This window comes from Phymastichus coffea, unplaced genomic scaffold (genome assembly GCF_024137745.1).
Source record: "Phymastichus coffea isolate CEN01 unplaced genomic scaffold, Cenicafe_Pcof_1.1 PCOF00056, whole genome shotgun sequence".
NCBI lineage: Eukaryota > Metazoa > Arthropoda > Insecta > Hymenoptera > Eulophidae > Phymastichus > Phymastichus coffea.
Window position 1 is genome coordinate 132,662 of NW_026706867.1, and position 27,027 is coordinate 159,688.

The window sequence follows — 27,027 nt, forward strand, 5'->3', positions numbered from 1 at the left end:
ACTTTATTTTATCGCAATGAATATAGAAATATTCTACGTGACATTATCAACTAAATTCTCAAAAAATTTTCCATATGAAGTCAGATGTTTTGCTATTTTTATTATAATATTCAAGATGTCGTTATATAATATTCGTTAAAAAAAGTATTTGTAATCATTTTTACTTATAGTATATATGTGTGTATATAAATATATATATATATATACTTTTTTTATAATCAAAGAGTAACATACAATATTATCATCATTCTAATTCAAAACATATACAATCGTACATATACTTAGGACGTCGACATAATAGCCCATTAGTAAAGATGTTTCACTTTTTTTAAAAGCTGCAATAAAAGAATACAAGCTATTTTCAAGCCAATACAACATACGTTGGTCCGATAAGGTCGACAAACTCAATTTAGGCTACATACAAGAGATAACAAGTGATAGTAAATCTAAAAGTTTACTCATTGACGCACCGGTTCTCGGAAACTTTATAAACCTTTCATTCTATGTGTCACTAACGCAAAAATCTGTATTCTACATATAAATCAACAATGTTTTATTACACTAAATATTATTCATGGTAGGTTATATTTTTGAATACTTAATCGTTCACAAGAACAAAGAATAAAGTTTTGACGTTTTTTTAAAACATTTATTTAATAAAAATAATTTCATGTCGTAAAAAATATGACATTATTTTATTTAATAAAATAACTTGTTTCTACATAATTTTCATTACATTTGACGAATCACACCCTTCACTATTAAAATATTGCGTACAATTTTATAAAATAATAAGCTAATATTTTGAGTAATGGGCACTATAAAAGAAAACTATTAGTCTATTTAATTCTAATAACGTACTAACCTTTGATCGATATATTTTTCAGCAAATATAACTACTACTACTATCAATAGATAAGTAATAAAAACATCTAATCTGAAATTTTACGTTTCATCTTTTGAAAATAAATAAAGAAATAACTTTTGATTCATTGAACTGCTATAAAAATTATTTTTGAAATTGTATACGCTTTACACACCATGAAAAAATACAAAATACATTATAAAAATTGTTTTCAACTTCTGTGTAATTTCAACAAAAATACTATGATCATAGCGTGGTTTTCGGCTGCCGATCGGTAAATCGAAATGGGAGAAGTGTAAAGCATACCTATATAAACTTTAAGGATAAAGCTGGTTGTACAGTTAAAAATTTAACACTATCATGTTAAGAAACTTATATAGACATGCTCTATACGCTCCCCGTTTCGATTACACCATGATCATGGCATGTGTCAACATAGACTTATAATTACACATACATACATATGCGTATGCCTAAAATTAATTGCAGTCGAAAAAAGACAATTTCATGCAGTAAAAAATATGTTTTTATTACAAAATATCTACATTTAATGATCGCATATTGTATCAAAATTAGAATCACCTATAGTATATTATCCGGAATGAATGTATTTACTGGGAAGAAAAATAATAAAAATTAAAAACATGTCATAAAATATTTATCTTAACAATTAAGCGTGATGTTTTTTTAAATCCAATTGATTAATATTAATGATAAAGTTCTATCAACAAAGAGGCAGGAAAAAGTAACATTACAATTGCACTCTTTCTTTTTCACTCGCAAAAAATATCTTATAACATTTTATTTTTTTGAACAACAGTCATTGGTTCATTACAAGTATCGTACAAAGAGTGACTAGCGTCCGCTCATCTTTGATAACAAAATGTCGTTCGTATTTTACTTCTCGAAAGGAATCCATATCTATAAGAAGGCACAACATATTGCACTCTTTCGCTTAACACTTTGATCGCTTTGATAAAAGGCAGTCAAGTCATAGCTTACGTTAGTTAACTATCACCGTCTCTATCGTGTAAAATCGTATTTATCAGTCCCCACATATAAGCTGCACTTAATGAGTTCTTTCATCACAAAATCAAAACAAACTCAAGTTTTAAGTTTGTCTCAACTTCACGGCGTCTTGACTAGGTTGTCGCCATTCTTAAGCCGCGTTATTAATATAGGCGTCTTCGGCACGCTTTCGGGTAGCTCTCCCATGGTAATTTTGACTCTTTGAGCACCTGGACTCAATGGTGGTACCTCGCCATTGTAGTCACCATTAGCTAAAGCATCATCCGATCCACTATTTACTGTCGTCGGGCCATCAATGTCATCCATCGGAGGATTCAAACCATTGAGTGGTGCTTCTATTTCTTGGCCATACCCTTTTCTAGGTGGCTTTACAGGGTCAATAACATCTGTCGTCCATCCACCAGATTTATTGGCACCATTAGTAGTCGCTGGAGCAGGAGAGATATCGTAGCTTCTCTGATTCTCTTTAGGCTCTTCTGGCGTTGATGTACTATTCATCAGTGGAACATTTTCCATAGTGTTACCATTAGATACTTGGACTTTAGGCTGGACTGCATTTTGTTCCAAAAGGGATTTTTGCATATCTTTCATTTCAGTTCCCCTCTCGACATCTCCACGTTTTCGTTTCTTCTTACAGAAGTCACCTTTGTATGCTGCAAAAGCAATCAGAATAGCAAGAATTGCCAAAAGAGTAGCCAACACGTAATAAGATCCAGTTCCTTTTTGAGGTTCTTGTGAAGGGGCTGAATCAGCAGCACCAACTACTGCGTCTCCTGCTGGTGGATTGTCTCCTGTGGGTGGTTCAACTGAATTTCTCAAACTTTCGTCTTGTACTGCAATCTTTGGAACTATGGGACTTTCCTCAGCATCTTTTGCTAGTTCTGTAGCAGATGGAATAAATTGCTCCTCTTCTACCTGTTGTTCTGGATTCTTTTCCGTTGTAAGTGGAGCCGAAGTAGTTATTGAATCACTAGATGATCCAAAAGGATTTAGAACATCCCATACTCCCCACCAGCCGGCGTCTGTTGTAGTTGGCGTAATTGAGGTAATTGGGACAACAGAACTACTATCATCTGCATTTTCTAAGGTATCATTAAAATTGATTTCGTCGACGTTAACGGGAGAAATTATTTTAGGTATAACATCTAGTCCAGAACCTTCATCGTCGGGTTCGCCAGAACCTTCGTCATCGGTTTCTCCAGAACCTTCGGTTATATATTGTGTAAATAAATCTGGCGTGCTACTCTCTTTTTTCTCTACTACAGCAGCATCGAGATCGACTTCCTCATCTTTTTCAGAAGATGTCTCAATGGTAGAACTAGAAATTTCTACAGGCGTGGCCTCTGCTAAAGTAGTCAGAATAGTTACAGTAGATGAACTTTCAGACAATGTAGATGGGGATGATGTTTCAGCTTCAATAAATGAACCCTGAGATGATGTAGGCAGAGACGACATTTCTGTGTCAGAAGAGTAACCGTTAGACGACGTAGATGAAAATAATGTTAATCCGTCAGTAGATAAGCCTGCAGACGATGTAGATGATGACAACATTTCTATTTGAGTAGATGGATCCTCAGACTGCGAAAGTGGAGATGGTGTTTCTTCTTCGGTTATCTCTGCAGGCTGTTCAAGCTCTTTTTCCTCACCTGCGAGATCATCGTCTGCAATTTGACCAAATTCTTCATCGCCAGTGGCGTCGATTCTATCCTCTGATGGTTGATCTCCTTGCATCTCCAAATCTTGGGTTTCAAACACACAAGTCATCTTTGTATCAGGCTTCAACAGTGATAAACCTTTGGAAGAAACTGGTTCCAAGCATCGAGTTTTCTTTGAAATTTTCACACCACGAGCCAGAAGAGAATCTCTAAGTTTCATACTTACGCAGTTACAATTCAAAGGATTATCGGATACATCCAAATATTTCAACTCTTTTAAACCCATCAAGGCCGAGGGTAATCGTTTAATCTTATTGCCTGACAAATGCAAATTACGCAGATGTTTCATTCCATTGAAAGCTCCGGCTTCTAGATGGGTAATGTGATTATTTTCCAGGTGCAAAGTCATCAATGAACGTAAGTTTGCAAAGCTTCCAGTCTTGATGGTTTCGATATTGCCATTCGAGAGGTCAAGGTATCGCAAACTCGTCAGATTTATAAAGTTGCCTGGTGCCAGTGTCTCTCCTGATGATGACGCTCGAAGAGTATGTAGCTGATAGGTATCAATATACCTCGCATCTTCAAGGTCAGCACATTCTACTGACGCCTGCCTTTTCAATAAGCAATCGCCGTGTACCGAGTCCGAGCCACAAAGGAAAAGTAGAAGTAATAGGCGGCTCATGTCGTACGACTTCATCTTGGCTCTGATGATTCTGCAAAATGAAATGAATTGAGATTAATTTTATGTGTTTCAAAAAACAAGCGTCTGATATCTTATCGGCTAGAAATAATTATTCGTGAAAGTTTATTAATAAATATATAAACATGATTATACATTTTTCTTTTAATAAAAAAGAAAACTATTGATTCACTTTCAACAACCATAAAATTCATAAATACATTTTGTTTTCTATTATTTCGTGTAAATCATAATAAGCAGTCAAATTTAAACGCCTCATCATTAATTTTAAATTGAACTTGAAGATGACATTTTACAACTAACTGCGAAAGCACTTGTGTAATACTCTATTTATTCCTTTATAAAGTGCATGAAAGCTGAAAAACAAAAGAGGAAAGTAGAATCGATTCACCATACATCCACTCCAAAAGCCGCTTATACATATTCTTCAGCTAATCAGAGAGCCTCCGAATTGCATAATTCATTAAATAAAACGGAGTAGTGTCCAATTGCGACCTCTTATTAAAAAGTAAAATTGACACACTTGAAAATTTTTTACTTTGTCGAAATAAAAAGCTTAGTTATATTTGTGAGTATATACTAAAAAAAAAACAAAGAAGCGAAAAAACGGAGGTTAATGCCATCGCACGTCACACGCGACGCACCGTTAAATTGTACGATATATATACGTGTGTGTAGAATGTACATATGGTAAAAGTACCTCTAGGTTCTCGTGATAATTACTCTCGTGTGTTTTGCATTAATTGCACAATATGGAAACAAATGTATATAGGTATCACTACGACGATGCGTGTAAGATGGAACGGTACTTATATAAGTTTCACTTAAAGCAGAGAAATGAAAAGAAAAGCGTCGAGTCTATACAGTAAGCTAATCGTTCATTCACTTTTTTCAATCATGATATTGAGTTATATATCGTTATGTGTCTGAATAATTTTGAATGTCTAATTCGATTTGTCAAGAGTTGTTTCTCGTCAAAATTATTATTCCTCCAAGGCGAAGCCTCAATTCTTTGCTATCTCAAAGTAAATTCCAATTCCAACTAAAGTCAAAGAGATTTCTTATGTTTGATCATTCGTGAAGCTTTTAAGTCCAAGTTACTTTTCACGAAAAAGACGCGCGTCGATTTTGATTACGCATACAATAGACGCATGAGAACAGTTATATCTTCAAATACGTAAACACTGAAATAGCATTTTGCTTGAGCACTATCACGCATACTCGCAGCATTGATTTGAAAATAAAAGTGAAAAATAAATCGCTGCACACGATGAGAAAAATAAATCACACGCGCCGTACTGGTACAGACCAAACGGCGGACGAGCCGCGCGCCACTCTAACGGCGTCGACTATGGGACTACCTAATAACGAACGCCGGTAATATAACTTATTTCGTTTATATGCTATCAGGTCAAATATTTGTGATACCGATAAGCGCACGTGTGATACGCCAGCGCGCTTGCGAGCGCCCCGACGGTGATGATTCGTATCTCGGCCTTGAGCAAATACACATCGACGTTAAGTATATTGCACGACGACTACAAACTTGCAACTGGACTCTTGAATGCGAAGAACGCTGCTGATGATGGAAATAGACGTGAATGGAGTGAGAGCGAGTGCGATGACATTGTAATGGGGAGGCGGGAGGGTGTATGGAATGTGCCGGCGGGAGAGAGAGGGGGGGTTATATGTTTATCGACAACAGCGATTGATAATTTTACTATTACGTTCTTTATTTATTTATAGGATGTCAAGAGAAATCACATTTTTATGGCTTGTTGAAAAACAAAAAATGCATCTCCAAACGATGCTGAGTGCGTGTGCGCGTGTGTGTAGCTCATTAACAAGTTAATTGTACGTGCCGTTCTAAGTAAAAGCATACCTCTTGGGCTATGAATTCGGTGTTAATTTCACATTATTTCTTTCGCAAAATGATTTTTTTCCGTCGGACACACAGGGGAACACTGTGTTTGACGAATTGTTGCCGAAGACCACTTGCGCATGAAAACGCTCGGGGAAAGAGATTCCAACGAACTGATAAACATTGAATGAATGGCACGCATACGAGAAAGATTCTATACTTAGCGCTCGTTAAAAGATTCTCGTCTGTACCAGTCTGTGCAGTTTTGGAAACGCCACCGCAGCTGCAGCCTGTCCGTTCGATGTGACCAAGTCGAATTTCATCTGCATAATGTACGAAGTCTATAACGGTCGAAAAAAAGAAAGAAAAAAAAGCAACGACTGACGCGTGGTCGATCAGTCGAGTAGTCGAGTGCGTCAGCAAACGCAACTCATAATGACGAAATCTTACGTTCTGATAATAATATCCACGAACACGTACACTTACAACTTTTAATTGCTCTTGTTAAAATTGATAATCGAGTCTTATTGTAACAACCATGTAATAAAATAACAAATAATAAAAAAAAATAGCAAATGTATAAAATAACAGTACGCTTAAAATTAATTTTTACGAATCATTTTGCGGAAATCACAGAACGTTGCAAGTCACGAAACAAAAACTTGAAATTTCTTGGTATTATATACATTTTCACCTACCAGTGACGCACTCTAACATTTCGTCATTCGGTTAAAGCAGGTTGAAGTCCGTAACGAATTCATAAAGTCTAAACAAGGAAAAAGGCAGATTAATATCTGTCACCTATAAAAACAAAACGATATAGCCTTCTATATATTAATTTGCCTAACACATGCGCGATGATAAATCATTTGAAAAAAATGATATGTATATTTTGACATGTCGATACGTATACAGCGGTGAGTGGAACTATTAATCGGGCGGAAATCGGTGTAGAAGTCCATTGACGCGAAAAATGGAGGAAAAAGGGCGTTGATACAAATTGGATCGTGAAATGCAGTTATACACGCCTGTAGGTTATTTATGTTAGGTTAACCTGTTTCTCACGCGGATCCTACGGACTTCCATCTGGTCAGATGCGCTAACTAAAACAAATCTCTCGGGCGTAATTCGCAAAATGCTACTCACCTCGCGCTTATGTATTACGTGATATTTGCTCCTGGTATTGTTGCTCGGCCGTCAGCAGTTGTAACGCTGTCCACGTACCATCTGCAACACATCAAAAAGGTACATAATTATATGTCACGTGCGCTGCCTTGCTTATTTAGAAAACAGACGCTTCACTTTTATTGTGGCTGCTAACCCACATTTTCCTCGCGTCGCGCCGTGGATGCGCTTGTCGATAAATTTCGCGTGCTCGAGCTGTCGCGGCGCGTACAGCAGAAGCGAACGCAACGCGGCTGTTGGACAGCCGAACCCGAGGCGATTCAGCGCCGGCTCGCGCTTCGCTTTCTTACGTGCGCGCGGATCCCACGTCGCCGCTTGGAGTGACTGGCCAATGCAATTTTTCGTTGAGCGGCTAGTTGCGCGGCAATCCGCGATCGCGCGACGCGAAAACAACGTTGAGATAATTAGCGCCCGCAGCGTTGAGGCTCTCGTCTGTCCCGCGCCTGATTTCCCTAAAGCCACATGCAGTTTTACATTTAATCAAAATGTGGATGCGCGCGTATGTTGCCTTGTCACGCGAAATACGCCGTTTTTCGCGGCCAAACGGTGATGCAACGCAGCTACTATAATGTTGCTTGTCGTCGACGTCGCTCAAGGTAACAACAATGAGCCAAAAAAAGTAGTTAACACGAGGAAAGGGAAAGCAAATAAACTATTGCGTTATATTCGACGGTTCTTTTGTTCGTTGGAGTTTTTGTACGTACTGAACGTAAGTGGACTTTTTGTGCTTTCTTTTTTTCTTAAGTAATTTAAATAATAAACAATGCATAGAGCACTACTATTTAATGCGAAAAGTGCATTTTAGTCATTCATTGTGCACGTAAAACAAAGCTTTTTTGATTTTTATAATGTCCAATCTGTTCATGGGTGAAAAGTTTGCTGCCGGGCACTATCAACTGAAATTCGTAGAGGCACGTCGTAGATCCTGTTTTTCGATTGAGAGGAGAGAATTAGAGAATTGGCTTGGTCATTTAAATGAGTATAGATATATTGGCTGATGACACGAGAAATGCAAGAAATTTAATTGAATATAATTTCTATTACTGTTGTTAAAGTAGAGCAGTCTGAACGTCATTCAATAGTTACAACATGTTAAAAAACGAAAATTTACCATTTGACAAATAGTAATCAGCATCTTGAAATAACGCGATCCAACAAATTTATCCGAAGAACAAATACATTACGAGGATTAAAGTTCAATAAAAGACCTCTAACTGTATTAACAAAACTAAAAGAAAAACTCGACTTTTGCCCAGAATACATAATTACTCCAACATTTCGCAACATCATCAGGTTACGATCACCATAATTAATGATCAACAGTAACAACGAAAACAAACCGTCGACACACTCCGTCTCCAAGCACCTCCAGAAATGCGCAAATTAGTAATTGAAATGAAGCATCGAACGTAGTCCTCGAAATTGTCGCTATAAAGTTTTTCTTTGGTCTTACTTCTTTTTCCTCGACTCGCTTAAGCGTCAACTTGATGTGTCTCGAAGGTCATCGTTCGAGGCGCCAGTGATCTTCGAACAGTGCAGATTTCGTTTTATTTGTCTTTAAGGAGAGGCCGCAGCCTTGATTAAGCCGATTACGACGTAACGGCTTTCATATTTAAAGGATTATTCGCGAAAAAAAATCTTTGATACCAAACTTCTCTCATCGACTAAAATACGTAATGTCAATAAAAGTAATTGCAACTACGCTTTAATACGTCGGTGCTTAACTGTTATTTTAAAGATGCTACTATCAATGTTATTGAGTAAGTTAGTAGATGCTTTATATATCGAGAAATTCAAAGAGGGATTAAAGATTAACTTTGATATCGTAAAAGATAAGATTAAGTGCGTGAATTCTTCTGTTTGAAATTTTACAAAGTGTTAGATTAATTGAAAATTCTTTCAAAGAAAAGCCAAAGACAGTCTTAAAAAAATTAAATTGGTCAGAAATTCCAGCGTCGTCCACCTGACTATGGTTGATTACCATGAGGAACGATAAATTGATTCTCTAAAGAATCGACATTCATTTTTGTAATATTCTATGCCAGTAGTCTTCTACGGATAAATGCTGAAAAGTAACAATCGACACTAAAAAAATTCATAACTTTCCACACCTTACGCAGCGATATCTAAATAGAAATAAATACACACGAGACATTGACAAAAGGAAGAGATCCGTCAAACGTGATTTCTAACGGTACGCACTTTGCCAGCGCGCCACGTGGGTTGTAAAAGCTATGAATGGGCGTCGGGCTCTCAGGTAAAACAACGATTGGATACGTACACCCGTACTGGTTTTAGTTAGGTGTTGAGAGTAGCATGTCTGACAAGTTGCCAAGCTCTCGTGCAGAGATTTATCGATCGAAAGTTTACGTTTTAAATTGCAGGTCGCCTGCAAGTGTGACGCTAATCATGCAATTAAAGTGCCGTAAAATCTTTGATTTAATCCGCTATTATATCGAAAAAAATTTTCTTTTTTCTCGCCTCTTACCCTACGCAATTTATGTTTTTTAATGGATGTCATTAGCGGCGCGCAAACTAGGTTTCCTCAATAAATATTAAAACGCGAATGAGTTACGTGCCTGTTAATCTTGTTCATTCATCTTCCTGTATATGCACATTATGAAAAACAAATTATTCATATTATTAGCGCGTAACGGTAAGCATCGGCAAATAATTTTGCTTCCGATTTTTTTAGTCACCACGCGGGTATTGAGTGATGTCGATGTTAATTCTCGAAGCGGAACAAATGAAGAACAACACGTGTAATCAGTCCGCAGAAGCTAAAACGAACGCTTTTTTTTTCGTCCGATCGTTCACTCTCTTCTCCTTCTCTTTCTCTCTCGCTCGCTCCCGATTTCATTTTCCGCTCTCACGAGGCGCGCGCTTACATAAAGATGCGGACAATACAAAAAAAACGACCGAATTTTCGGTTTTACCTTGTTGTTTTGTCGGTCGATCGCAGCATTTTAATTTCGGAACTCGCGCGCGTAATTAGTCTACTTTTATTTTCTTTTACTTACTGCGAGATCGTCGATAATCGGGAGACGATTCGTCGAACTTGACCGCCTTCTTTTTATCGAGGATTGAATGGTTTTCGGGGTGATTCGTTTTAACGGGAACGATATATCTGCTTTTATTAAAATATACGAGATACTAAATTCAATCGCACGTCGGATGTTAATTACTTTACAGACAATTTTTATGGCAATGTAACTGATCGAAATGAGAGAAGAGCGTTAATCTTTTCACGTTCGGAGCTGAAATTCGAAGAGTAAAACGTTCTTCACGCACGAAAAAAGACCAAAAGAATATTCAGTCCCATGTAAATTCGTGAATAAAAGCCCCGCGAAAATTCCTCCAAGAATTAATATATTCTCCGAAAAATTATCCCATACGACGTCGATCGAAAAAGGTCAACTAAATGATTAATGTATGCATTTCAACTGAATTTCATTTCCACGCGGCAACACATGGAATACATAATCCATCCTCTCTAGCGCGAGTATTATATCTCTGGTTGTATATAATGAGAAATGAAATGTCTCTTTTAGCACGAACACCTCAAAGGTTCACTCACGCAAGTTGAATCGACGCAAATTTACTGAAAGAGTCCCTCTGATTAACGAAAACGTCAACTGTTGTCTCGAATAAACCCAATTCATGTTTCTCTCTCGCACCTTATATACTTCTTATCTGTGGCGGCGATAAAACGCCCAGGGAGGTTTATAGATTCCAGTCTCGCTCTCTCCCGGGGCACCGGATGTGGACTAGACCCGTTTCGCCGCCAGACGATTATTTTCACCTACGAAATGTCGTCGTCGGAGAGAGGCCAAGGACTCTTTAATGTGTCGTTGAGCTGCTTCCCACGTTATTTTGTTTTAACTCACCTCGCTGAGTCGCGCGCAGCCTAGTTTTACTTTATGCCACGGCTAATTTGTTTCACTTTTGTTCGGGCTGATGATATTTACATTACACGCTTGCGTGCCTTGAATATCTTCCTCGATGCTTTTTCAAGAACGCAGTGTCACTTTATAGTTTCAGCGATAAACATCTCGTTGCACGCAGACGTGAAACGATGAAAAGAAATACAAAATTTACCTCTTTCCCGCTCTGGCTCCGAAACAGGCTGTAACAGAACCAAACCGGTAATTCACGAAAACAAAAAAGGGGGAAAAAAGAGAGAGAAAATAGTGATTCACGAAAAAGAAAAATGTTATTTTTTAACGTTCGCGGCAAGCAGTCTAATCTTCAACAAATTTCAAAAACTTGGATTACAGAACTGAATCCAGCGCTGTGGCGAGAGTGAAAAATATCATTTTCCAATATTCCCCGCGTCGCACGCGTGTAGCGGAGACATAAGTCAACGACTCATCCTATGCTATAAACTCCCATCGGACTTCTTCCTGCTCGTTACGCTCCGTTCCGCTTGCACGCGAATAGAAAAAAAAGATGGAGAGCGTGTATATCGCACGATATCGTTGAATTCTCTGTGTCGCCTACGTGTGCGTATCGAACGATATGCATGCGACGTTTTGCGTAGGCATGTCGATCTTCAGGTTTCAGTTGCAGCAGCAGCCGTACTTCGACGGATCAACGGTTCTCGGCACTTCGACGAACTCGTTCCTCCTCTTTTTTCGATATATATTTTTTTGTTGCATGACGTATCGGTTGTCTAATTACTAAAGAGTTTCTTCGCCCTATTGTGATGAATTTTACTTAATGCAGACCCAGCGATCTTTTGGGGTCCCCAGAGAGATAAAGAAGCTTAGAGATCGCGAGTTTGAATGTCTATTTGCAAGGTCCATTGCAATAATGCTTTTGTCGCTTTGCAACGCATGAGAATATTCGATTATAGGCTCGATTTTCTCGTGTGAATTCGCTCTCATTGCAGCTTGCTCGTAATGGACGATTATCTACCGGGTGGTTTTAAGTAGAACTGTAAATTTTCGGGATTATCATGCTGATAGTAAGATCCAAACTTTCTGAAACAAATTTCAACAAATTCTTATTCGCTTGTTTGTCCGCCGCATGTGCACGTGCTAGAACGTGACGTCAAGGTGGCTTCTTCTGCGTCTGTTTTCTGTTGCTCGCTTGAATTTTTTGTCGTGTTTTCATTGCAGCGTCGCTTTGATGACCAAAGTGCTAAGAGCGTCTGCTGTTAATCTTATTAAGATAATTTATATATCGCTTTGCACTTTGCGAATCGTGCAATTTTACGTAGAAATCCGATAATGTAAGATCGTTCTTTTGGATGTATAACAATGCTTATTTTATTAGGTTCCTAGTGGAAGTTTTTGAGTGACAGATCCTCCCAATAAAAACATCTATCTCAACTGAAGAATAGTCCACTTTGTCAAAGGCAAAGAAAAAAATCTTCGCTACAAAAGAAAACACTAAGTCTTCCGTGAAGGCATCGAAAAAAAATTGTTTCTCACAACAAAGCTATAACGTAACCCATCGCTCGTTCACAATCAACACGACGAAGCGAAATCTCGAGAGACCTATAACGTCACGTCGAAATTCATTTAGCCGGCAAAACCCAACCCAGTCGATCCGGCCAAAAACATCAGCCCATACTATCCGACATCCTGGGGGGAGTGACACTATCGCCGCGTTAGCGCGATCTCGGATCTCGAACGAATTTAGATCGACGTATCCTTTTTGCGTTGTTAAAGCACAGTGTACTATGGTGCGCGCGTACACCCCCTATGAGTCGCTGTGATTTCTTCTTTTCTTTTGAATATTATACAAAAAAGAAGAGGCCTGAAAGTGTCCTTAAACTATTAACCTCAGGCGTGTATGTATGCGAGGATAAGTAGCCGCAGTGTATAATCATACCCAGGTCGCAAGTATATTTTCATCTACTCGGCGTGATAATCCATGAGTTTTATCGTCGCGCAGACGTCTAAAAAAAGAAACGCGGATAACGAGTTCGCACTTACATGCACATATTTTTATATTATCTCTCATCGCAAGCGTGCATTCCAATTCAAATTATCCATCAGCCTTATTGTCACTTTGTTTTGCATAATTGTGATCCCGAGCGACATCCATCGGGGTCACATCTTTCGTAAGAAAAACTTAATAAGGTCCTGTCTCTCTCGTATCGTCATTTCAATTAGACGTGATGTATTACAATCTGCGATTTTATTATAAGGATTATAATTCCTTTGGGGTGACAGAAAAGTCAAGGTGACACGCGCACTGGAACAATTACTCGGTGATACGATCAAGTACTTGCGTCATTCAACGAAATTTTACGTAACACATCACTCTCTTTGAAGATTTAAATGTCGATGAAAAGAAAAAGAGAAAGAAACGTAGATGATGAGGTCTGTCATTCAGGGAGGTGATTAAATCACCGCCTGAGTTATTGCACAAGAAATATTGTGAGGATAACGATGACTGCTGTAATGATTACGTTGAATAACGAAATATGATCTATAACTTATTGTTGTTTAAAATTTTTTCGGTAGAATCATAGTCAATGGGCAGTATCATGTGACTATCTTGAAATGACAGTAAACGTTTCTCCAGACCTAGGAAAAATATAATCAATTCTAAGCTCATCATTAGCCACATTTAGTGTTACAATCATAAACCGAGCACGTTTATTTTAATGCCGGCGTTTGGCAGTGAAATAATTTCATATTAATTAGATTTTTCAAAGTATTTCACTCGTGATAAGCTAAATCGAATCACCAATTGAAAAATATTTCTCAAGTCTCGTAGCAATAAGACGCTCAATTAACACTTATAACGCTTAAAGACAAAACTAAAACTCACTAACCGCGCATTTACAATTGAATATCAGGCGTAATCATAGTTACAGGCAAATAAAATTCCAGAAACTCTGAAGGCGTATTAAAACAGAAAGTTCAAACGAGGCTGAATCTTCATCGCTCGTAAACGCAGTGAACGACCTTCTTTTTTGCTTTGATATACACACGCGAATACCAAGCAATAAAAATCCTATGCACGAAACAACAATAACGTCTTCTTTTTTTGTTGCCTGCTTACCTTCGACACACACGCACAAACAAAAGATCAAGGGAATACTTTTTTTCCGATGTAATTGCGGCGTTAGTGCGCCGTTACACGATCGATAAATTGGCCGTTCGAATATTTTTGCGACTGGGTTTAACTACTCTCTACCTGCGCTTCGTACTGTTTAGAGCGTTTTTCTGGCTGCGAGTGAGACTGAAATTTTAATGGCCGATGTTCCTTTTATCCCGGTAATTGCACCTGGATGTTGCAGTGGCTTAGCTTAGAGCGTTGGTAGCTTGGAATTGGATGAAATCCCAATCGATAGCACAATCGGTTATAAGCTATTTTAGTTTTCTTTTCACGAGCTACCTTCGGAGTTTCAGCACCCTACGATTGTCATTAAAATTCAATTGCGAGCTATGCATGGACTCCTTCGACATGAAACGTGACAACAAAGCAGAGAACGCGCTGAAAGCCGTGTATTGAGCAATAACCTGAGATTCTTTATAAAAACATGAACGCATACTTCTGGCGAAAAGATAGCACCAAGCCGCGCTTCACATATCGATAGGCTCTTTCGCGGCTCGCCGATAAGAACAATATCAGGTAAATCGTCTTACTATTTCTCTCCTCTCCTACGCCTTCGTTGTCCTTCGCGTTGCACGCGTTCTCCGCGTGCACTTCTATTTCCAAAATATATATTGTCGTTTAAACGGAAGTTCGCTCAATCGGGAGTCAGTGTATTTTTGGGGGAAAATCCACGTTGAATGTTTTTCCAGTTCATCGTTCGGCTTTCCAAGAGAAACCGTGTACTGGCGAATTACCAAATCCATGAGGCCATTTGCCAACGTGCTTGATCGATAAGGTTTTCAATGAAAATCATATCAAATAATAAATCGTTTTATACGCAAAAAAAGTTACCTGCGAGCGCATCGTCATCGTATAAAAAAATGGAGTCGAGAGTGTCACCTCAAAAAAGACCGAGAGCGGGGAGAAAAAAAGAAACCCGCACGGCGACAGACGGACGACTGCGCGTTGGGTTTTTTTCTTTACGGGTGACAAGTGACGCTTCGTCCGAGATAAAAATATGTACTGAAAATGCCGAGAAGCGAAACTTTACGGATAAAAGGGAAAGTTCGTTGCGATTCGATGCGTATTTTTACGATTCTGTGTACGGATGTACTCCTCGCAAGTTCGGACGCGCGTAAAAAGATTATCCACTCAAGGTTTCCCGAGAAAGTCCCTTACATTTTTCCCCGTCGCATTGGTTTCGCGTACGCGTTACACCCGACACGTTCAGCGAGTTATTTTGTTGCACGAACGCAGCCTCTTGTTCAATTATCGTGTCCAGAAGCGTCTATGAGAGAAAAATATGATCAAATATCCTTGGAAGAGACAGAAGTTTCTTCGGTCACTAAACAGAAGATATAAATATAACACACAATTTTTTTTCAAAGAAAGCCTTTTAAACTACCTCCTTTGCCATTCGCACGGTAGAACTATCGTTATATTCTGTCCTCTCTCGTACAGGACGATAGCATTCACATGTATTATTATCAGCTGATCGGTAAGGTCACCAAGGCCGTGCGAGATCCAATTTCACGCGTTGCTTTTATTCAATTCTCTCTTTCAGCGATTCATTCGGTCACTGCAGATCACCTGTACTTTTCCGATTGCGCAATCAGCGCAAAAATCTATCCCGCTTGTCATCTCTTCCACGAAAGAAATTGCATTTTTTTTTATTTTTGGTTAATCCTCGGCACGTGAAAACGATCGCATTCTGAAAAAGAAAAACTATCGACGAATTACGAATCGTTTCGTTGCCTTATCAATATCGCCGCCACCGTCGCACAAATAAGTTCTTTTTCGACGAAGGTTACAAAGCGACGATAATCGCAGCTCTTACGACTGATAAAACGCGAGCAACCAGTCTTATAAAGTTTTTCGCGTGCGCGCGCAAAACAGAGGCATCGAATTATAACAATTTTTATCAATGGCATAAAACGCGCGACAACTGATGCAACGTGGTGCCCACTAAGAGTTGCTCAACGCAGAGAGATTAGACGATCCGAGCGACTTTCGTTTTTCGACAAAATGAATGGATCGTTATCTGTCTTTTCGTCGATGGCAAATGAATTAGCTGGAAATGTCCGAAGAAAAGGAAAATACATTATCTAATCACGATCTGGAATATCTATTGAGTAAACATCGTCAGTCGTCGTGAAATCAGAACACACTTTTTTTCTTTTTTCTTTCTTTTAATTTTACGATACGTTAATGCACTCGAGTAAGCCCTGAAGCTAACGCTTATTCGTACGGATATCAAATAGTCGAAATAACTTCGGCTTTACTCTTTCCGAGGATCCCGGCAAAAGTGCGTCTCTTCGTGAAGCTGCAAAAGCTCCGGGGCGAGCAAGTTCGCAAGAGAAAACAAGAGCAGATCGCGTAAAAGGAGAGAAAAGATTTCTCATTTTTTTTTTCCAGCGACTAATTCGCTCGGCACAATTTCGCCTCATTACCATTGCGAAACGCATCCTTGCAATCTTATCAGCGAGCGCGTTTTGGCGCTAATGTCTCTCGAGAGCCAGGCGTACGGGGAGATTCGAAAGTGTGCCGACGATGGCGATGTGTGCCTGCTAAAAAGCATATACCCGCGCTCGCTCGAGTTACCTAACTTCTGTGCACACGCAGACAGCTGCACGTGATGATGAAGCAAAAAAAAAACTCAGGGTACACAGTAATGACGGTTCGAAGATTGATTGCCCTTCGGATTTTCGGACAAATTATTGCCGTTCTTTTTTTTTTCATTTGCAGCGGCTTCTTTCTTTTTGATGTCGAGAGAGTACAAGTGGCTTTCGCATACATGCGGTTGATCTTTGTTATACAAAACGTGTTTTTTTATACACACACACACATATATATATAGAAAACGATTAATTTCGGACAGTGCGCTTTCCCTTCGCATCACATGCGACTGAAATAAATTTTCTTTTGATCTATGTCACATACAAATTAATGCCTTACTAAGTGTGTCAAGGAATGATAGATTGTATATATACTTCATCTTCAATTAAAGAAAATTGTTTGTCTGTATACAAAGTTTATTTTAAAGTGCCACTCAATGCATGCACGATGCATCGAGTTTCACGAAGTTTAACACTCTCGAAGCCATCAACTATGAGTCTGGAGCACTTGGCATTCCCACAAACACCATCCCACGGCAAAAAAATAGGCTCCTGGAAAGTCCACTTTAGATCGACAAAAAGGCAATATTGACCGCGCGAACTCGTCACTCCGCGATATCTTAGCGTCGACGTTGATCGACGCGTCGGACGATACAATGGGGTAACGATAAATACGCGCGAAAATGCCTCAAGTTGTCACGACTCCTGAGTAATTTCATCGATAAGCCGAATGCACAATACGGTACATTGTTTCGATTTTCTTTTCTGAGAGGGAAGTGACACTGTGCGAACGACACTTTTTGATAGCAGCATTATCAATCACTGAAGATTGCCGAACCCCACAACGTATCATTATAAATCCGAGTCTTTTTTTACATAAGCGTGCAAACGTATCTTGCTCGTGTCTTATTTCCGCGAAAGAAAAAATCCTCGACGCTTCTAGTCGCACATTTCTGTTTTTTTTTATTGCTTCGCGATATCAAGGATGACAAAGAACGATCTCGAGAGGAAATGTTATCTATCGACAGTGTTTTCCTTGCCCATCCATCACTCGCTTCATGTCAATAAACACGCACTTTGCACTCGCCTCTTACCTCTCGTTGTACGCTGCGCACGAAAAATAAAAGAAACAAGAATCTGCGGCTGCTTCTTCCGTAAACAACAACACTGTAATTTTCGCACGAGATCACAAGAGAAAGAGGCCGCTGTTGCACACTTGGGCGCCCAGCGTGCGGGCCTCGGAATCACGTTAATCAGTCGCGGGCCGACGTCGTGTTTCGACTGCCGCACGGTCGCGCGAGTTTCTCGTATACCAAACGGCCAGTGTGTCTCTCTACTCCCTCTCTTTGAGCTTCTCCTTCTACTATTTTCTTCGGCACGCGTGCTATCTGTCTACTCTCTTCTCCCTCCAACGGCTTTTTATGTTTCTTCGAGGATTGCTCGTGCGAGACTTGCCGTCATCAATGGGGTGGCTAAAGTTTTTTTATTTGTTTGGGAGGGGAGACTGAAAGATTTTAGATGGATTGGCGCTTGATTGGAAGGTATCGGAGGCAGTTTGCTACACGCCCGTCGAATTGGAATTTCCATCTATCGCAATGAACAACAAGTTTTTCGACGCGACCATAAGACATTTATCACGGCGTGTATTTAAAACCAGCAATTTTACTGTAATATCCGTACTTTAACTGCTTCCAGATCAATGTGACACGCCATCTTTCAGTTTAGCACCATTGGGCGAATAGATTTATTAAAATGAATGAAAATCGCTCTACCGTATCAGTAACTTAAATTTGAAGAGTTTGCTACCTCATTCGTTCCAGGCTCTTTACAATAATATGCGTCTATTACAAGTCTACCTATATTCTTTTGTGTATTCTTTATTTTCTAATGTCGTGCTCATGAATTTTCGGAAACTTTATGAAAATTGCATTTTTTCAAGTAGCAGACAATAGTCGTTCTAGCGCCTGTATATTCATTAGAAATGTTTGTGAATCTTGCAACCTTAGATAATCTTAAATGTGCGCAGTGTAATCAGGAACCCTTAAGGTAAGCATTAATTTTACTTGTCCAGCATTCCTCATCCGTAAAATATTCTGTCTCAAAACGTTGACATTGATTTCCCATTTTGACTTACAATTCCTCCATGATCTTTGAATTTCTTTTCTTACGCTGCCGTTGATGAAGCAATAAAGAATTGCTACTAGGCAACCCTGAAAATATAGTTTCAATATTATAGCGTTTTGTACTTAAACAGTTACATAATGAACACTGACTTGAGTGGGATTTATCACTTGTACAATGATCAACAGATAAAACTTTTTTTGCTCATTTCCGATCCAAGGCCACAATGTATAGAAAATGTCGTAAGCTCCGAAAAATAATACCAACATAACCAACTTCAAAAAGTACTTCTTTCTATGCAAACAAGTATTTGTCGTACTTTTTATTTTGCTGAGTACAATTCTCAAATTCAATACAAAAAAGAACATATTGATCTGAAAAGCATATTCACGATCAATCAACAACCAAATGTCATATTTCTTATTTTGGTTCATCAGGGACTATATCTTTTACAATTTATATTTAATTTGAAATTTCATACTTACCAAAATAATCCAAAGTATTGTAATACTGAGGACATCGAATTTCTGTTCAAAATCGACCCAGCAAAAACTTATTGACCAAAGTACTTTGCACACTATCCATACTATTATTAGCATCAACGGTAGTCCTAAAAAAGCATTACATTCGGCATTCATTTGTTAAGAAATATATATAGTTCCTTACCCCAACCCAATATTAAATTTTTCTTCAATGAAGTAAAGTCTTGATAGAACGGGTCGCTTATTGATTTATGAAAAACCATCCTTCGACCAGTATCCATGTAAATTTACTTAATTCAAAGTAGTTTTTGAATATCATTAATATTTTGCACACAATAGCCTCGATACACAAGACACTTAATTATTTTGGTAAAGAAGAGTCAATTTTAAATTGACTTACATCCCAGTAATCATCGTCGTAACGTATATTACCATAAAATATTTTACAAGCAAAAACGCTATTACGAATGAAGGAAATTACAAACTGTAACAGCATAGCGATGAACAAGTTGATGTGCATTTTGACTAGTATACTTCGCAAGCGACTGCAAACAAATATTTATTTCGTTCATAAATACGGCTCACTCGAATCAATATAAAAAAGCAAGCTTACCTATATTTCCAATAAATGAACAACGCGACAATCAAACAAAAGATCGATAGTAAATACATGCATTGTTCCATGATATAGAGCCATTCGTAATCTTTCCATAGCTGAATCACATATCATATCATGAATCAATAATACTTGTAACGAAAAACTGAATACTTACCTTGATTCGTTGACTCGAATGAAATCTATAATATGGATCGATCAATGAATATTCCTGAATGATATCGCCCATTTTTAAATTTGGAATCGAGCAATCGTTGTATTTAGGCCAACGCGACCATTGCAAAACCGTCAGATTATTGTGATGCTCGTGTTTTGTCGTGCAAGATCGGTCAATGAACACTAGGCTACCGTCATTTTTTCGTGAATTTCGTGGGCAGGCCAGAGACGCATTTTGTAGACCCAAAGTTTCTGGCCAACAGAGAAAGTTGTCGTATTTCGGCGGACACGTCGTTTTCGGCGTGGAATCTTGAAAATCTGCTTGACAATACAATTGAACGTAACGTTTATTGTAATTTTCACGTATTACTTGTATGACTTACATTGATCCCGCAACTCAGTGCACGTCCTGCTGTGTATCTTTTGGAAATTTTTCCAAGTAAGTTCACATGAAAATAAAAACATTACTCGCATTTTACAAGAACTACTAAAACAAACTCGAACCTCGTCCACCAGTGTTTATGGCTATCTACCACCAAATGTCACTTTTAGCTATCGAAAACGACAGAAGTGCGGAAGTAAATTATCATAGTGTAAACACCATGTATCTATATAATGAAATCTTGCTTATCATTTTTATAGAAAGTGAATATTTTTGTTGGGATTATCTGAAATTAAGTTTGAAAGGTTGCACGTGGCTAAAACAGAGACCTCCGAAAAGATAGCAAAGCATAAGCTAAAGTAGTATAACTTTTTGAATAAATTTGTCATGTACGTAAAGATAAGTTTCACAGCAGACTTTTCTTTAAGTAGAAATATAATAAGTGATATAATTTACGATGCAAACATCTTTTTTTAATAAGATAAAGTTTTACAACATAGCACTGTGAAAAATACTTGAGTATAATTTGCCTATATGAATAATAAAATATAATAAATTTAAATCAGTTTTTTCATAATCTATATGCATCAGTAGTAGACATAAACAAGTATAGAAAACTGAGCTGCGTCATAATTTAAATAACGTAACAAACTTATTAGAAAATATTCTACTTGAGGTAGTGTATGCATAGAGTGTCATTACAGAGAGAAAAAGGTAAAGGTTCAACGACTTTACACAATGAAAATTCTTTTATTTTTTTTACCGACCGTTAATCCGATTTTTAGGGCTTATTTCACTCGTAGTGAAATAAAAAGAAATCTGTTGAGCAACGTTTCCTTTCTTTCGAGAAGTAGTTAGCTACTTAACATTCATGTCATTGTATTGTGGCTATTTTTATTATTGAGATGACGTAAAATCAAATAAATAACTATTGACAATGAGTTTTTCATTTGTATATTGTAAAGTGAAAGTTATTTTAATGACAGATGTACTACGTTAAACACCAACTCGTTGACGCTGATCAAAATTGTTATTTAACATGATTTAACCTGATTTAATTAATGTTACCTAATGTTAGAATCCAAAAAGCATCAACAAATTCCATTTCGATGCGTCAAAAGGAAATTTACTACGATATATCCCACCTGTTTCAATGCGTAGCTACTAAAAAGTAATAAATAATACTGTTTTGCATAATATATCTTCAAATAAAACGTTCCATCTTTCATAATCCTAAACAAGGAACTCCATTTCTTTACAGCTTAATATGAAGCGGGTGCATTCCAAAAAAAAAAAAAAAAATTCAAATTACACATGCATGACTCATAATCCTTTAACAAAAGGCCATATCCTCCCAAAAGTCTACGACGCAACAGCACGGCTATTAGATCCTCCGCACCTCTATCTCAGGAGACAAATCGTTTGAGGTGTAGTGTTTTTTTATATAAAGTGAGGCCTTTGTCAGGGCACAAGTAAATGAACAATTGTTCAACGTTCAATTACAAATTAAATAACAAAATATTTATTTAATTAAAAAATGATAGACTCTAGCGGCAAAATCTAGCGCCCTTTCGTATAAGTCATACGCACACTTGAGTGCACATGATTGAAAATACCTAAACAGCGGAAACGCACTTGGGAGCCGAGCCTTTGGTATACCGAAAAGAAACAGCCGGAGATTGAGGTAATCCAAGTCGGCCTTCATGGAAGCTGTCTACTTGGCGCGCTCTCTGGCTATTGTCGCGCGCAGTGCAGTGCAATTATAATGCGTTGGACATTTCAATTGGGCGTCGAGTCCTTCGCTTCTATTAGGGCGCGGACGAGAAAAAAGGGAGCGTTACCGAGGAGTGTACCTCTTTTGTGTCGCGTGTGAAATTTTTATTTTTTCCACTTAGTGCCCGCCGCCAGAGATCTACCAAATTGAGAATGCTAGACCAGTTGTTTTGGCGAGTTAATTTTTCGTTACACGATTGATGCTATAATGAAATGACTCAATGGCTTTTATGGCTTCTTGCGGAATAAATAACAATATTTCAATTCTCCATCAATGAAGTTTCACCAATTAGCGAATCAAAAACAGAAAATGGATCTATTATTAAAAGAACATTTTACTAATCGATATTCATTACCTAGGTCGAGTTACAGCAAGCTTATCCATCATGCCACTCTATACAAAAAAAAATATCTCAAATCAAAATTACCATTATAACGATTAATTTTAAAAATTCTTTTTAATCTCCAGACGGCATTAAAGCTTTCTGGGTCACTTAACCTATTACACAAAAATCGCGAACGAGAATCGATATGACTAAGTCGCCAGCGCGGTAAAAGAAGAAAGTGAGAGCCAGTCGAAAGATCAACGTCGTCAGATTGATAATAAAAGGAGACGTGGCATCGCGCGACATGACTGATTGGCTTTTTGTTGGGCAGTTCAATTATCCAAGTTGGCTGGGAACGTTTTTTCTTTCCTTGTTTTATTAGACGATGTTGCGTTCATCGTACAAATCAAATCCATTTCCATTCGACGCGCGCGCACGGGAACTTTTGCGCAACTTGCGTTTCTCAATTTGTAACGGCGAAAAAGAAAATGAATACGCGAACGATTATGCATCAAGACTGAGGCAATTTCGTGCGGTTTTACGAGAGATCGAGTGAGAGTGTGTGTAACGCGATCTTCCGAGCTCCGCCAGCGAGAGTACGTGGCATACGCGAAATGCTGCGAGCGACCTTGGCAGCACATCAAACAACCCAATTGAGATCTATCGACGAGCCATAAGCATAAGCCCTAATTAAATTCCATCGCCGAAAGAGCAAGAATCTTTTGGCCTTTTTTTGTCATTTTGGTCACGAGTTATCAGTGTAATATGACTTCGTCGAATTTGATGGTTTGCTTTCTTTACACACTGAAAAAAAAAACAATTAAGAAAACGCCATAGATAATGTGAAGAGCTAACACTTTGTACGAGGCACGAAAGATTTACTTTCGCATATCAGTCACGAATTAATCACCGTCATTACACAGCAGTACACGAGGCTTTCATTCTGCAAATGGCATGTCGAAAAAGAAAAAACGATACGGTGAAAAGTTCATTTTAATTTTCTGAATTCTCGAGAAATAAAAAAATTTTCCTGCATATCGAAGAAAATTTGTCGTTTCGAACCAGTAGCATTGTGCCGAACTGGAGAGCTCTACGCGAGTATCGTTAGGGAAAAGCCCAGCATGTTAATTCTAATCAAAAGCCATCCGCGCGAAGCGCCAGACAAGGCAGATAAGCGATCGCGCGCGCTCGAGCCACATAATACACCCCTGCGTTATATTTAGCGATGCAATTGCAAAGATAGATTTTCTTCCCCGCTAACACAGATGTACGCGGACGAAGCGCAGCTTGCGGCGGTCGCGCAAGCACAAAAGCTTTGCGAAAATTGACGGATGCGCGCAATCGGCGCTTATCAACGTATATAAACGTTGGCTTTTGCCAACGATTGGCATCGTGTAATGCGATGCTCATCGCGGTGACCTTCGTCGGGGAGACAGAGAGAGAGAGAGAGAGAGAGAGAGAGAGAGAGAGAAAAGGGGCCTAGTATCGCGTAGGTCAGTGCTAATTCTACGGATGCCCATTTGTCCGCGACCGATTCAGAGGCGTTTATAGTCATAGATGTGTACCCGCCACTACTCGCTGCTGTCTGCGCTTGCGTGCGAGCGGCATTCACAAGGAAAATCGGACGATTGATTGCGTGTTTCGGGGCACAGTAGAAAGCTCGCTCCTTTTCAGCTGCGCGATTGTGCACACGACGACGGATTTATGACGAGTCGTTACTCAAGATAACAGTCATCGGCTGCGGGGTAGATTAATGTATCGTTTGTAACTTCTATATATATGCTGCTGAATTGCAAAATGAAAGCTTATTAAGAATTTAACGATGATCTAACAACTAAAAGCGGGTAACGATGCGCACAAGTCGCGGCGTGTGCATTTGCCGCTAAAAATATTTTTAAAGAGCGGACAGTGCACAGCCGCAAAATAATTACGCGCGCGCATAAAAAACGTAATGTAGTGGCGCTCGCACACTTGTCTCGCAATTAGAGTGATTAGGAGTGTTTTATGGGAGGTCGCGCGCGAGTATTAGCCACTGAACCGTCCGCGCGGGGCATTCTTCGCTCGTGACGCTCGCGCCCGATCCATCGACAGAGAAAAGCAATTAGACTGCGGATGAGCAATCGGCTCGGTCGTATAGACACGCGCACAGCTGATGCGCCTCGTGTGGGAAGCAGCAGTGGGTGCAACGCACTCGCCGCACTTCCGCACGTCGCAAATTTAAAATTAGATTGGAGGAGCGCGCGCGCGCGCGTATAGCCGTTCGACAAAAAGAGTACGTGACCGAACGACAACCATCGATCGCACATGCGTGTACGTACTCAAGTGCTCGTGCGTCGCGCGGAACCCATCGCGTGGCGCCGTTTTTGCCAGGCGCTCTCATGGCAGAATTCTTTCGCGCGACCTCAAGTCTTTTAACGGATACGTCATCGCAAGTTGGCCAATCTACCAACAAGAAAATTCACTTTCTTCCGCGCGCGACAAAGTCCGCCGAGGGCACAGCGAAAGGCAATTTACTGCACAATATAACTTCGAACTCGGTGTAAGAAAATCCTTCGCGCGTACGAAATAACGAAAGCGAGTTTCTCGGGCGCGTCGGAATAAATGAAGCGCGAGCCGGGAATCACTTATGCGCGTATTCGATCTCGCGGAATTCCACCGTACACAACGTTCTCCGCGCGATGTACAATCGAGGATGCTAATCGCGCGACGCGCCGCGGATGAAAGTGCGAGCATCGACGTAATTACTGCAATGAGCGAGGAGGAGATTGCAATATTAACGAAGGGCGCGTGACGAATGTGCGCGAGCAGACCGATTCGATTAACCCAGAAATTTTTAGCCTTCCCCGTACGTAGTAGCCGTACAATCTCGCGCGTGAATCTATTACATCTGCGCGCAGTGTGAGTATCCACGTGTCGTTGCGTATCGTTAAAAAACACATTAGCGATGTGGCAAGAAACGCCGCGAATGTTTAGCCAATAAAACGCCTGTTATTTTTTCTGCTCTCGCTCGGTCGCGCGATTCGATAAATTGGATATCGGGAGGCTCGGCCGATATCCCGCCCTGGAATCACGCGTTTTGCCGGCTATCGCCTTATCAAACGAGCCTTGACGATGTGTTATTCGCTAAGCAAATGCGAGCTGCATTTTACGCAACATATCCGTTTATAAATTGAAAGCTATCGGAAACTCATGTATGTGAAACATTTATCACAATTGAAAGATTTCGCTTACCACGCCCTTCCAAAAGTCTCCCAAGTTCAAAATTGACTTAATCCTTGACATAACGATAACAATACATCTTGAGTAGGTCTACTCCTTATGACTAATATTTTTGTTTATGTAACTCGTTGAGTGCGTAATGACTTTTATAAATTTACAAGTAGGGGATGACTTCATATTATTTATTCATACACTTCTGCAATTGCACACATCTGCACTCCTTTTTCTCGGCATAAAAAAAAGTAATCAGACGAATCCAAGTGAGAAATTATCAATCAAATATAGGTTACTAATTGATGTGTAGCTATGTGTGGTCGGTTGAAAATTATCGTTGTCGAACTGTTGTAGTCAAATTTAATAAAAGCTTTGATAGGCGACTACTTTTATTTTATATTGACGAAAGAATAAACGATGACATTCAATGCTAAATGGTTATGAATCGCATAATTATTGAGCAAACAACTGTAGTTCTTGTTTTCGGAATTGATTTTGTAGTATTTATTTGCAGAAAGGTTAATGAATTTTTTTTCTCTGTCTGTATACAATCAATCTGCAAAGTGTTTTTCAATTTTCATGAAACTTACAATTTATAGTCTTTGTTTGGAACGAGTTTAGAAAAACTCGATATTGCAATTTTATGTACGCCACTTTTTTATTAGATTGCAAAAAATGTTAATTTCCAGTTCAATGAATATCGACAAGCGCTAAATACTCGTAAAATCGACTGAAAACTTTATTTATTATCTACCTTGACTTAATTATTATTTATTGGATAAAATAAAAGAAAAAATTATTCTCCATTGGAATGTAATCGAGCTCGGTTATTTTTTAATTTAGGCAATCGAAGCATTCCAACGGTTTAAAACGAGGTTCGAATTTTCCAAAACAAAAAAAAAAAGAAAAAGAAATGTCATGAATTGCTCTATATTCCGATAAATTCGCACGTGAATAATTCCAATTGAAGGCAACCAATCGATAAAATAAAC

The 27,027-nt window shown here is 38.9% G+C and overlaps 1 protein-coding gene across 1 annotated transcript; it reads right to left on the reverse strand.

Annotated features, from left to right (window-relative positions):
- Window positions 1-122: 122 nt before the first annotated feature.
- On the reverse strand, window positions 123-18,261 carry LOC131666062 (uncharacterized). Its single transcript, XM_058938418.1, has 3 exons — window positions 18,061-18,261; window positions 7,257-7,337; window positions 123-4,262 (listed from the first exon to the last, which is right to left on the reverse strand). Exon 3 carries the CDS (start codon window positions 4,244-4,246, stop codon window positions 1,994-1,996), a length of 2,253 nt encoding a protein of 750 aa, XP_058794401.1. The 5' UTR covers window positions 4,247-4,262; window positions 7,257-7,337; window positions 18,061-18,261; the 3' UTR covers window positions 123-1,993.
- Window positions 18,262-27,027: the final 8,766 nt, after the last annotated feature.